Source organism: Megascapheus bottae, chromosome 7, assembly GCF_031878675.1.
Source record: "Megascapheus bottae isolate mThoBot1 chromosome 7, mThoBot2.hap1, whole genome shotgun sequence".
NCBI classification, from domain to species: domain Eukaryota; kingdom Metazoa; phylum Chordata; class Mammalia; order Rodentia; family Geomyidae; genus Megascapheus; species Megascapheus bottae.
Genome location: NC_143515.1, coordinates 12,750,270 through 12,764,195, shown reverse-complemented (window position 1 = coordinate 12,764,195; position 13,926 = coordinate 12,750,270). Strand labels below are relative to the sequence as shown.

The 13,926-nt window shown below is 43.4% G+C and overlaps 1 protein-coding gene across 3 annotated transcripts in view; it reads right to left on the bottom strand.

Moving 5' to 3' along the window:
* The window catches only part of Npas2 (neuronal PAS domain protein 2), a 174,195-nt gene that overhangs the window by 27,236 nt on the left and 133,033 nt on the right, over positions 1 to 13,926 (bottom strand). For all 3 annotated transcript variants that reach the window (XM_090336518.1, XM_090336519.1, XM_090336520.1), the window contains 3 exons: positions 3,419 to 3,537; positions 2,686 to 2,768; positions 1,571 to 1,677 (listed from right to left, as the gene is read on the bottom strand). In XM_090336518.1, the coding sequence (XP_090192644.1) occupies positions 1,571 to 1,677; positions 2,686 to 2,768; positions 3,419 to 3,537 (309 nt within the window). The remainder of the gene's footprint in view (positions 1 to 1,570; positions 1,678 to 2,685; positions 2,769 to 3,418; positions 3,538 to 13,926) is intronic.

Here is a 13,926-nt window from a genome sequence, read left to right as displayed (position 1 = left end):
AGACTTGGTTTGTATAGTTGGAGAAGAGAGTGTCTGATATGGATGCTTCTCTCTCCAGCCTCCTCCTTTAGCTGTAGACTTGCATGGAGCCCCTATGGTATGTCTGTCATTGTCTGTTCTTGGGGTGCCCAGGACAGAATATTAATGGTTAATTAGTCTGTGTAAGGCAGAATGAACTATGGATCTAAGGAAAAAGTACAATTTCAGTTTTATTGCCATAGATCCTGGAATATAGCAAATTAATGAAAATAAAAGCAACTTCTGTGTGTACAGGGGCTTCAACTCAGGGCCTGAGTATTGTCTCTTAGCTTTATTTGCTCAAGGCTGGTTCCTTTCTGGCTAGAGATAAGTCTCAGGGATTTGTCTGTTCTCACTGGCTTTGAACCAAGATCCTCAGATCTCAGCCTCTTGAGTAGTTTACGATTATACGTGTGAGCCACTTATGCCTGGCAATGGAGGGAAAATCTTACTAGGGATACTGAGCTACCACAGAAGCCGGTGACTTACAGAAGGCTGGGCGTGTGTGTTCTTCATGAAGCAAGACCAGCAAGCCCAAGCCAAGTGTAATTCTTTGGCCTGAGTGGCTTTTTTCTGCTAAACGCATCAAACACTGCCAAGAATTTAAAGAAGCTGTGCTGCTCAAATTTGAATAGTGTATAAATCAACTAGGGGGTCTCGTGAGAACCCATGTTTCCAGATTTATGCTTGGTAGAAAGAAGCTGGGATTCTACAAGACTAGCAAACTCACTGCAGTCCCACCCCCACTTTGAAGGAGCATAACAGAGGTTTAAAGATGAGCCTTAAATTCCAACAGCTAAATCCTGGAGCTCAAGTCTGTTGTTCCTTCAATAAGGATAACACAGACAAGAACATTCTAATGGGTTCTATAGACAAAACATCCATTAAATTATGTTAGTGGTCCATTTGTGTATCATGACACACAAGCCAATGCTACTACTAGAAGCACACTGAAAATATGCCTGTGAATGGTTTATCCTCGACTTCAGTCAAGTGAGAAATGGATAAGCTCACCTTTCACATTATGAGTCTTAATCACCATTGTCTTTTGCAGCAAATAACATTCTCTGACTCCCCCATCAGCTGTGGGTGGAGTCTCCCTGAGCCTCCAATCCTGTACACAGCCCTTCCATGCATCAACAACATCCTGCCAAGTCATCTGTTTCTGTACCGTGCTCTGCAGGAGACAAGGCAGGCAGGCTCATGCGTGCTGCCATCTCCTGACACTCACAGAGAACTTTTCCTGAAAAATCTCAGGCTATCAAAGCCATGGACTGGGAGAACAAAGGATCTGAGGAGGAGCGGCCCAGTATGTGGCCTTTAGTTGGTGCTTATAAGACCTGTATCTTACAGCTTAAAGAGTTATGAAATTCTGATAATCCCTTAATTTCTTGATCAGGCTTAAAGAATATGTTTGTCTGAATGATTCTGGGACAGTGCTGGGGAGTAGAGGCAGACAAGGACTTCCAGAAAGACTTCCAGCAGCAAAATGCCCTTTGTCTGGGCCCTCATGGATCAAGCAGAAGGCCTGTGCTGGGAAAGTGGTACTCACGGTGCTGGTGACATCTGGCCAGGAGTTCCAGGTCATCGATGTGGTAGTAGTCATAGCCAGAGGTACCAAGCACTTCAAAGGGCAGGTAGCCTATGATGGGTGGGGCTCTGCAGGAGGACAGGGGGATTCTGCATCAGATAAAACACTGGCAGGTCCACGTGTGGGTCAGGCCAATCCGATGAAGCATGTGAGGAATGGTTCAAATGGAGGTTTCAATTCTCAAGACCCCAGGGGTGGGGATGCGGGATGAACACTTTGCAAAGGTCAGAACTAGAGCGCTTTTATTCTTCCAAAGAGTTCACTTATGATATTCATTTTATTTAAGTTTTGTTATTTGTACTGGTACTGGAGCTTGAACCCAGGGCCTCATACTTTTTCTACTCATAGCTGATATCTTACCACTTGAGCCACACCTTTACTTCTGATTGAGGGTTAATTGGACACAAATCTCAGACTTGTCTGCCTGGGGTGGCTTCAAAGCATAATCCTCAGATTTCAGCCTCCTGAGTAGCTAGGATTACAGGCATAAGGCACAGGTTCATTTATCTATTTTTTTTGTGCCAGTTCTGGGGCTTGAACTCAGGACCTACGCACTGTCCTTGAGATTTCTCAAGACTAGCACTCTACCACTTGAGCCACAGCACCATTTTTGCCTTTTTCTGTATGTGTTTACCAAGAAATCAAACCCAGGGCTTTGTGCACGCTAGGCAAGCATTCTACCACTAGGCTACACTCCTGGCCCCAAGAGATGGTTAATTTTTAACTGTAAATAATATTGCCAAGGAAAGGAAAAGAGCAGGCTAAGGGATCCAGAGAATGTTGAAAAAAACTACAAGAGATTCCTTCTACACTGGCCTCTGCCACTCTAGGAGATGGTAAAGGCCTGAGTGAGGATCATCTCAAAGATGTCCTGGGGCTGCACATCAAACTGAACAGAGAGCCAACACAGCTCTAGGACAGGTGCACAGAGGGCCACCTCTCCCTCCTTGGCCAGGAAGAGGCTGGGTGTCCATCCCTCCAAGGATCAGACTGGACTCTCCTCCCACACACAGCCTGGCTCTTGTAAACAACACTTGAAGAGGACCCAACCCAAATATGTTTTTCTTTTTACAGACCTGTGGTCCAGAAATAAAAATTTCCATTCCAAGCTATGCCTTGAAGTGAATTCTTCTAAAGGTTCATCAACTATACACATTTCCTGTATTGGAAGAGGGGGAAAAATTATCATGTCACTTGGGGTACCAGATGCTCACCCCTAGGTCTGTCCAAAAGGAATGCATGATGGGTAACAGAAGTTTAAAATCGTTCTGAGCCTGTCTCCAAGACATGTTGGACTGAAACTCGTCATCTGTAGCTAATTTCAGTATTAGCTGATACTAAATTTATTTCCCAAGCTGGGGAAATATACCCAGGAGCCAAAATGTCACACCACTCCCTTCCCATTATCTGAAAATGTGGTAAACATGTGCAAAATGGCTTTTCATCTGAATTTGAATTACTAATTTAACTCCTCATTTGTGCCAGGGATGGGGCGGCAACACTGAAGGAGAAAAAATGTGTTCAATCTTTTGACTTTCTGACTCTCAGTTCTGGCCCACGCCTGCTCTGAGTGGTGTTCGTGTTAATGCAAAGAGCAGGAAGCTGCAATGATGAAGCAACATCTGTCTTTCCCTGCTCCCCCCCACACACTGAAAATAAAGTTATACAGGAAGCTACAGTCTGGGAGGGGGCCTGTAAACCAGACATTTTAGATTTTTTTTTCAAAGCTAGTGACAACTTCATAGCCATTTCAATCTCTCCCATAAGGCAATGCAATTCCAGCTCTAACAGCTCCATGGGATGACTTGCCTTTAAAAACTGTGGTGTTGCCAGGCGCACAGTGGCAATGAAACAGACCTCCTTCCCGAGGGGCACATGGCAGGGTCGTGAGAGGGTGTTGTCAAAGCCATTACAAGAAGGGCTAGGCACTGGATGGGGGGAGACACACTGGTTAGCCTTGTCTGATGACAGCTGCTATCCAATACCTGGGAGACACCAACTCCCCTGAGGGCTTTACGCATACCAACACACACATTCTCCAACATGATGCAGTCTTACTGTCTCACTGCACTGATGAGGAAACCAGACGCCTGAACAAGGTCAGTCAGAGCCAGGGACTACTCTACTGCACTGCCCCTCAGTCCACCCAGCCCTCCAGCCCTTTGCGTCTTGCCTTGGGAGACCTGTTCTATAACTTAAGACCCTCCTATCATAGGAAGGGATTGACTACTCCTACAGCCGCTGTTTCCAGGGTGAAGACTGTAACCGGATGGTGTTCCTAACACTGATGCTCCAGTCCCAAAGCTACAGTGTCTTGGCCAGCACTGGCAATTCCTTCCCCACTCAATTCACGCTGGGTACACATGGAGACTTTAAGAGCTTTTGCCCTGAAACTCACCCTGGAGAATCCAGGCTGAGTTAGAGGCTAGGTGACTAAGGAGGTAGCCTTCAGATTTAGGGTGCTATCATGTGTTCCTTAAAAGTTTCCCAACAGCCCCCATGTTAAAGACTTAGTTTTCCAGCTTGGTGCTGATGGTAACTGATGGGAATTTTAAAGGGACAGGGCCTAGTAGCAGGCTTTAGGCTGCCGGGACCCTTCAAAGGGACTGTGTAACTCTGGTCTCTTCCACTCATTTCCACTTTGAGATGTACGATGAACACCACAGGCCTTTGCCCTGTGACTTGCTGCCTCATCACAGGCCCCAAAGTAATGGACTTCTGAAATTATAAGGCAAAATAAACCTTTTATTTTTTTCCTAACTTGACCATCACAAGCATTTAATTACACTAAACAGAAACTTGGTAACAAAACAGTACCACAGCAAAACTGGCACAGGAGAAATATCTGTCTTCTTATTTATTCTCACAAGCCCAGGAAGGCATTATTGTTCTTCTTTAGAGATGAGGAAAATAAAGCCTCCAACAATTATATTAATGAACTGTGGTCAGGTATTCCAAGTAGCGATATCAGAGCAGGATGGCACCCAAGTCTACAGAGCCCAAGTCTCAGGTTCCACCAGGGAATGGAATGGAAGGTGTAGTTCTAGCTTCACCATGGCGCTAGGACTGGGACTCCAGCTCCCCCTGGGAGGTGCCATGTAGCATCCATAGGGTCTTGCTTGGGCAGTTCCAGACCCACTTTCAGGGACTGTGGAGAATTGAGTGACCTTTGGGGCCAGAAAATTCCATTATCGATAGATGGAGAAAAGCACCTCGTCAAATATGAGCAATCCACTGAGCATTTACTTGGAACTCTCAAGGTCAACTCTCCACCTGGCTCTCTGGGACCCACAATTCAGCTAATTCTACAGCTGGCTATGCTTACCCACACACAGCCATGTCTAAGGATCCCTGGAGCGGAGAAGTGACTGTGCTTTTAAAGTGTAAGGAGTATAAAATTGGCTCTCTGCATCCAAAGGTCCTATATTTGCAAACTTAATTAACTGAGGATCCAAGATACTTGAAAAAGGTTATATCTGTACACAATACACACATTTTCTTGTCATTATTCCCTAAGCACAGCAGTGTTGTGCTTTTTTTTTCAGTGTTCTCCAGCAATAATGCTGGAACAATTATTGACCAACATATGGAGATAATATAAAAAACAAACAAAAAAACCCCAACATAATCCTTACAACTTTTAGGGAAATTAACTAATTATCACAGACCTAAAAAGCAACTCTATGAAACACTCAAATGACAATGAACTTCACAGTCAAAAAATAGAAAATTAAAGAAAATAATGAATGAACATATGGACAGATGATATGTAGATGTTCAACATTTTATATCATTCAGTGAATGTCAATTAAAACAACAATAGGATGCTCAGTGTAACAAATATTTACATTGTGTTACATGTTATCAGTAATGTAGAGATGACAAAAAGAATACGGAAGGGTGTAAGCAGGTGACATGTAAACACTATGTCACATAAGGAAGCTGAGATATTTCAGAGATCTTGGGACAACAATGCACCATGTGTATTCCAAACATTCTTTTCCATTTTAAGAACCTATAGAGCATCAGAAAATGAAATACATTTAAAAATAAAATCTATGAGATTATATTTAAGCTATTTAATTTTTGTTTTATCTATTGTTTTTTCCATAATTTTTATTATAATTAATAGAAGGGTTACATTATATTCCCCAGATAGGAGGTGCATTACTTCACAAACATTGATACCCTTTCTTATGTCTTGGTTCCCATTTCCTTCCCCCTACCCCTGCCCCCATCTCCCCCTTCCCTATCCCTATTTCAAATAACCGAATAAGCATATATACAATATTGTTTTATCTATTTATAAGTCTCTAAATGATTCTATAATATGGTCTTCTCACCACCACAGAAATACATTCATTTTTACCAAACATGTCTTCTGAATTCATTCACATAAATACCAATAAATGTTTCCAGACAGGAATATAAAGTGGGTAAAATAAAAAAAAAATAGTGGTCTCTAGAGTGTTTGCATCTGTCATGAGCTGGCTTAGATTATTGCAGATTATTTTTCAGGGTGAGCCAAGAAATTTATCAAGGGAAAGGAAAACAATTCCACATAAGGGAAGGGTCTGCAGATGTGAACATCTGTGCAATAATAAAAAAGACATTTAAAACCTTCCCAGATGTGAAATACTCTCTGCTTGACTCGAAGAGACATTACCCAGCCAGATAATGATCTAATAAATTCTCTTGACTCTTTTGAAATACCAAGACCTTCCAGGCAAACTTCCAAACACTCCCCAGGAGCTCAAGAGAAAGCCTCCCTTTTTCTATCTCTACATGATGCACCTTGTTTGAGGTGTGACTACATACTTGCATAGTCAGAACAGCCTTCCTTTTTCAAGGGCAGCAGACTCTCACCAAGCTCAAACAGTAAGTGAGGGATTTGTAGTGCTGACCCTTGGCTATGGTGCCACCAAGAACAAGAGATATTTCATCTTCAAAGGCTTTAGAAGATGAAATTTCACTCCACTCCCCCAAAGAGAAGTTTCCTTATGCCTTGTAGCTTTCGGTCTATCAACTAGATATTTTACAGATGGGCCCCAAACTGAGCTGCTTCTTTCTCAACAAGCGGGTCATACCAAAGACACATTAACAACGGAGGGCTCCATCCAGGGTGATGTATAGTAAATCAAGGATGGATGTTTTGATAGAGGCCAAGGGGAAAACCAAGGGGTGGGGTGGAGAACAAACGAAGGAAATGCTTTTAAAGATTTTTGTCAGTTGTGTTTGAAATCGTTTTTTACTTGCTGCCAGAGATGCTGTGAATTTCACCACTAATTCATGCCAGAGTTCCTGAAGACCTCCCAGTCATATTTAGCATGTAGGATAACTTGCTGGCACTTTATATACCCAAGGTAGTTTAAAACCATTAATTAAGGATTCAATTACTTGTTTCAATTTGAGTAATAGAAAGAAAAAAATCCCAAATAATTACAACTGGCTTCCTTACCTCTCCAAAGGATTTGCCACTATGCGAAGGCATTCTCCTGTTGGCTCAGGTCTCTCACCATTCATGATACAGAGAAAAGTGGTCTAAACTCATGTATAGAATACATATTTATTGTTTTCTAGCCAAACACTAAACAAATCACCATCTCCATGGTGGGAACTGGGACTTGTTCTCCATCTCCAGCACAGCATACATGTCCTGCACATGGCAGGTGCTTAATGTGACATCAGGGATGGCTCTCTCTTGAGAGGACTGTCCGTCTCAGTCAAACCACAGCTTAAGGCTGAGTCCATTAAGGAACCTTCTAGTCCTTGCTGCTACTGTAAACCTTGAGATCCTAAGATGGCTTCTCCATAGATCAAGCTGGTGCTACGGGGGAGCTGTACACTCTGTCCCCAAGGGAGAGTGGCTGTAGAGTGTGTTTCTGGAACTTCATGGCACTCATGCCTGCTCACTGGCCTACTGATGCACAGGCACTTTTTAGAGGAGGCCCAGAAAAGACAGCTGCTGGGAATGACCTTGAGATCACCTCCCCGTGTGGGAAAGCAGCCCCAGGGCTGGCATGGGCTTCCGCGGGGAGCCATGTGAGACGGTGGTGCATTGGGTCCACAGGTTCTCAAGTATTGAAACTGTCATGACTGTCTCTATATTCAGACACCTTACACTGGCACTCATGGGATTCCAAATATGAGAGTTGCACAGTTCTCTAGAGACTGAGAATGACTCATGTCTACTTCATTTGGATGTGCCCAAGTTTAGCGCTAAGTGAGCCTAGGCAAAGGAACCTCCCAAATCAGTCAGGGTGAGGATACAGAGTAACTATGGGAGAAAGATAGGCTCAGGCCTGTAATACTAGTCACTCAGGAGGCTGAGATCAGGAGAACCATACTTTAAGGGCAGTGGAGGAGGTCTTGTGAGACTCCCATCTCAACAGATAAACAGCAGGGTACAGTGATACACAGCTGCCATTTCTGTTATGGGGGAAGCATAAAATAGGTAAATGCTGATCCAAGCCAAAAAAAAAGTGAGACTATATTTAAAAGCAAAGTAAAAAAAAAAGGCAAGGCATAGCAGAACACCTGTGGCTCATGAGTATAATCCTAGCTACTTAGGAGGCTGAGATCTGAGGATCACAGTTTGAAGCCAGCCCAGGATGCAAGGTCTGAAACTTGTTTGTTTGGTTTTTTTTTTTTTGCCAGTCCTGGGTTGAGTTCAGGGCCTGAGCACTGTCCTTGGACTTTCTCAAGACTAGAGCTCTACCACTTAAGCCTCAGCACCCCTTCCAGCTTTTTATTCTATGTATGTGGTACCAAGGAATCGAACCTGGGTCTTCGTGCATGCTAGGCAAGCAAGAACTCTACCACTAGGCCAAACTCCCAGCCCTGAGACTCTTATTAAGCACAAAAAAAGCCAGAAATGGAGCCGTGGCTCAAGTGGTAGATCATTACTCTTAAGGGAAAAAGCTCATGGGCAGCATCCAGGCACTGAGTTTAGGTACCAGGATTGGTATGCATGCATGCACATGCACATGCGCACACACACAGGCACACACACACACAGAGTATGGTTGAAGTGGTGGTGCACCTGCTTAGCAACTGCAAGTCTCTGAGTTCAAGCCTCAGTATGGGGGAAGGGGGATAGAGGATAACTATGGGGGAGGGAGGGAGGCCAGGCTAGTAACCCTAGCTACTTAGGAAATGGAAATATGAGGATCAAGATTTCCCAGGCAGGAAAGTCCATGAGACCTTCATCTCTAATTAACTACCACGAAACCAGAAGTGGAGCTGTAGTTCAAGTGGTAGAATATCACCCTTGAGTGAAAAAGTAAAGCTTGATATTTCAATTTCAAGTCCCAGTACCAGCACATGCACAAAAAAATAGTATTAACAGCAAAGGAATAGAAAGAAATGAAGAAAGGTGTACTGATTTGCCTGGATCAGGACCAGCTCAGTCATCAGAGCAGTCAAGTATTCTCATCAGAGAAAGCCTGCTTGTGATAACTCAGTTGCCACAGGAAATATACAAGTCCACAAGGAAATAAACCACTTGTTCTCTCAGCACTTAGAATAAAGCAGTAAGTACCTGGGAAGACGTGATGCAACCTATGATGAGACATGCTTCATTAAGTTTCTGGCTCCCAACTGGGACAGACATTCTAAATATCTGGATTATGGTTTTTGAAACATGGAGAGGAAAATAATTCTCTCCACATTCATGAGGAATTCTCCCCCACTCATCAAGTGCTAATTTCAAGGTTCATTTTCCTCTTCACAGCCTGCTCCCATGTATGCTGTCAGGGCTTAGGCCAGCTGGAAACTCATCCTTCTTCTCTAGGTTTCACTGCCCACCTTGCTTAAGTAATGCTCATTTTGTCCTTCCTTTTCCAGGTTGTTTATAGAGGAAAAATCAATGCAGGAGAGAAGGCAAAAAGCCACATGAGAAAGTTGAGGGTTTGCAATATGCTTGATTGAAATTAAATTCCTTTAAAAGGAACTGTGTGCATAATGTATGTGCACATATTATACACTTATATATATTTCATACATATAACATGTTTTATATATATATACATGAATGATTTTGTGTGCCAGTATTGGTCCTTGAACTCAGGACCTGGGCACTGTCCTTGAGCTTTTATGCTCAAGGCTTGCATTCTACAACTTGAGCTTCCTCCACTTTCAGCTTTTTGGTAGTTAATTGGCCCTAAGACTCCCCCAAACTTTCCTGCTTCAACTTGATTGAAACAACGATCCTCAGATCTCAGCTTAATTAATAACTAGGAGTGGCAAGAGCCACTGGTGCGCAGCACGAAACTGTGTATGCTAAGTAATTCCCCTATTCTGAGCAGAGCACCAAGTGTTGTTAGAGGCCAAGAGGATTATAAAGGCATTGCTAAGATACAGGATGGCTGGGGCAGATAGGCTCTAATTATCTGTATACTCAGAAAAGTGAAATTTCCTACAGGCCCTTAGCTCAGTCTTCAAAGTAGCTATCTTGAACAGTCTATTTGTTTTTTCTTATCACATCTGTGGGACAACTTGTAATGGAAGTTTGTTCACTCCCCAGTTGAAGCAAGCAGAGATGCGGCTGATAAATGAATGACCACTTCTCACTGCTTATTTTAACTCAACCTTAGAAGTCTGCACAGGACAATGACCTTGGGTGACAGAATGTTCTCTTTTATTATCTGAACCCCACCACAATCTCAATGGGCAGCACTGAGCACCAGGGTGTGCTTTGCTGGGCACACTCTGCTGTGGACTCTTCGAGACAGTGACCAGACATCAGACAGTCCTTCCATGAATCTGTCTCTATTTTCCACTCCAATTCTAAGGAGGTCTGGCGTGCCTTGATCCTTTAACTGAGACATCTCAATTAATTAAGCTCAAGGGGAAAACAAAACTCCCAAAACAATAACCTCAAAGCCAGGCAACCTACAGCAATCTCAGGAAACATATGGAATTGAGTGTCCTAAGCCAAAAGGGCCTGGCTTCAGCCAACAGTTCAAATCTGGTTGTGTGGTTCCAAGCGAGTAGGTGAAATGAGGGCAGGGAAACTTTTATACTGTGGTGTGTGGTTTCTGGAAAGCCCAGAGTGGAATGTTTGCTCAGGGTGACCTATTTGGAATCATCCCAGTAACTTTTGAAATGCTGTGTTCTGGATTTCAGTCAGTCGCACATTTCAATCCAAGTCTCGGGGAGGAGTGAGGGTGCAAAGAAAGAATTGCTTGTTCCTAGCAGGAAGTTACCTGTCAGGAGCCAAATCTGCTTCTGAGGACTCCTTAAAAATAAAGTTTGCATCACACCTTTGAAAGACATTTAGCCAGTCTCTTCCCTCTCTTCCTCTCCCTCTCCCCCTCTGCTCCCTTCCTTCCCCCTTCCCTCTCTCCTCTCCTCCCTCCTTCCCTTCGTGCCAGTATGAGGGCTTGCACTCATGGCCTAGGTGCTTTCTCTTAGCTCTTTTCCCTCAAGGCTGGCACTCTACCATTTGAACCGCAGCTCCATTTTCAGCATTTTGGTGATTCACTGGAATGTCTCACAGACTATCCTGCCTAGACCAGTTGTGAACTGACATCCTTACATCTTTCCCACCTGAGTAGCTAGACTATAGGCATGAGCCACAAGCACCTGGTCACCTGGCTAGTTTCTTTCCACTTGCAGTAATAAACTAGGGATATGTCTCTTATGTTAGGGCCTCCTGGCCCACGTTTAAGTGGAAAAGTAAAAAGAATGGGTGATGGGTTTGTCCAAAAGTATCTCTCCTCCTTAAAAAAAAATCTGTTCCAAGAGTGCTTGCCTGGAAAGTAGAAAGCCCATTAGCAGTGAAAACAATAATCTGTTACTGGACATATCTAGATCCACATCAAGTTTATTCTGGAAGTAGTCAATGTGCCACTGTTACTAGTCAAGTCTGGGTCAGCTTTTCCTAGGAGACAGGTGTCACCTATCCTACCCCATCCCCAGAGCAGGTCAGAAACTGTCAAGTGAACACTTCTCAGAAATACTATTTCTGATGCTGCTTCATCCCCCCCCTTTTCTTCCTCTCTCCCTTTCTGGGGATGGACCCGAAGACACTTGCTTAGCATAGGGAAGTAATTTTCATGTTTATTAAAAATCTAGCCTAGGGGCGGGGAGCTTGGCCTAGTGGTTAAAGTGCTTGCCTAGCATGCATGAAGACCCGGGTTCGATTCCTCGGCACCACATGCATAGAAAAAAGCCAGAAATGGTGCTGAGGCTCAAGTGGTAGAGCTCTAGCCTTGAGAAAGTCCAAGGACAGTGCTCAGACCCTGAGCTCAAGCCCAGGACTGGAAAAAAAAATCTAGCCTAGACAAACAAAGTCTTATCTCCCTGCTCCTTGCTCTTGGGGCTGGGATGATGTAGTGCTAAGGAGTGAGGAGTGAAAATGACTCCATGGCATTGAAGTGGGGGAAAGTTCCATTTTAACCAAGGACTTGGGAAGAGTGATATAGTTACACTGACAGTGGGAACTGGGATCTGGGGAGGTGAATGGGACATGATCCCTCAGTAAATCTGGAAACCTGGGACTTCAGTGAGGGCCAAGGTGCTTTAGAGCCTCCCCTTCCCAGATTCCTGCTAACCAGGCCCATTCACAATGGATTCCTGGCAAGGAAGGCTCACTCCTTCTGAAGGAACCTCTGGCAATTTTCTTTGTTACCTGGCAAGAAGACAGAAGCCTCATCTGTATAATTTAAGGGTCACTAAAAGACTTGTCTGGTTCAGTCTCTTTCTTCCCTTCCCTAGGGCCTTCACATTTTAATGAGTTATTTCATCTCTGGTTTTGTTTCTTCTTCCTCCTCTTCGCCTCCCTCTTTTTCTGTCTCTTCCTTGGATGTCATGTACTTTGTATATAGTAGGCCAGTATTCCACTAGTAAGCTACACCTTCAGCCCTATGTTTTCAATTGACATAAGACCTATACATATTAATTAAGAGCTATGTAGCATTTGAATATGCGCATATATTGCATTAAGTTCATATTGGGCTAAGCATAAATATCTAAGAATTCATTTTTTTTGTGGTGAGTGAACGAACATTCAAGATTTTTCTATTTTGAAATACACATTATCATTATCTGTAGTTTTCCTCATCTGAGTATAACAAGCCCACACATTTCATCTGAGGTCCTTTGCTTTAGGGTCCAAGGGCTCCACATTTACATTTGGGCACTCATCTCAATAAAGCCCTTCTAACTTACAACAGGCTCTGATGAGACATGACATTCTTATTTTTCAGTTTTCTACTTTTAATCTGCATGTTATACCAGAAACAGTCTAAAAAGAAAGTCACACATAATTTCCACACACTCTTTCAAGCAAACTAACAGCTTCAGCTTGAAGTGCTAAAAAAAAAAAACCAAAAAATCCAAGGTATTCAGAATGAAGCCTACCTATTTCCTTGAAATCTTCTAAGTATGATAAAAAAATGCATTATGTAAATGTAAATTCACAAAGGATACAACAGCTTCTCACTAGCCAATCACAGGTTCTTTTAATTATGTGCACTGTTGTCATGGGAATGGGTGGGCGTGACATCCCATAATTTCCAGCCTGAGAGCTAGGGTGTCTCTTCACTCAGTTTTGTGCAAATGGCAGCTTAGGATGCCTTGGTATTCTAGCAGCTGGCATGATGGCCAAAACACACAAACAACTATAATTACTATGATAAAACACACCTAGAATAAAGTTTACCCTCCTTTTTCCTTTAGTGCTCGGAATTGAACCTCTAGAGTTTTGCACAAGAACATCCAAACTCTGAGCTGTGGTCTCAGGCCCATCTTAAACTGAAATTCTACCTTCTAGAAGCTGCTTCCTATTTCTCCCCTCTGCCCCCAACCTCAGGCAAGTCTACTTCTGTTTCTATGAATTTAACTGCCTTAGGTATATCATAATAACTAGCACAATTATATAATATTTCTCCTTTGGTGAATGGCTTATTTTACTTAACATGATGAGCTTCAAAACTCTTCCAGCTATAGCATATATCAGAATTTTCTTCCTTTTAAGGCTCAATAATATTCCATTATAATGATTTGCTCATCTTTTCTCTCTCCCTCCGTCCCTCCCTCCCCTTCCTCCTCCCCCTCCCCCTCTCCTTTTTGTCTATTAGTCATGAGGCCTGGACTCTGGGCCTGGGCGCTGCCTCTGAGATCTTCAGCTCAAGGCTACTTCCCTATCCCTTGAGATAAGTGCCACTTCCGGTTTTCTAGTGGTTAATTGGAGGTAAGAGTCTCAGAGTCTTAGTGCCTGGTCTGGCTTTGAGCCTCAATTCTCAGATCTCAGCCTCCTGAGTAGCTAGGATTACAGGCATGAGCCACTGGGCCTTGCTGATTTGCTCCTTTCT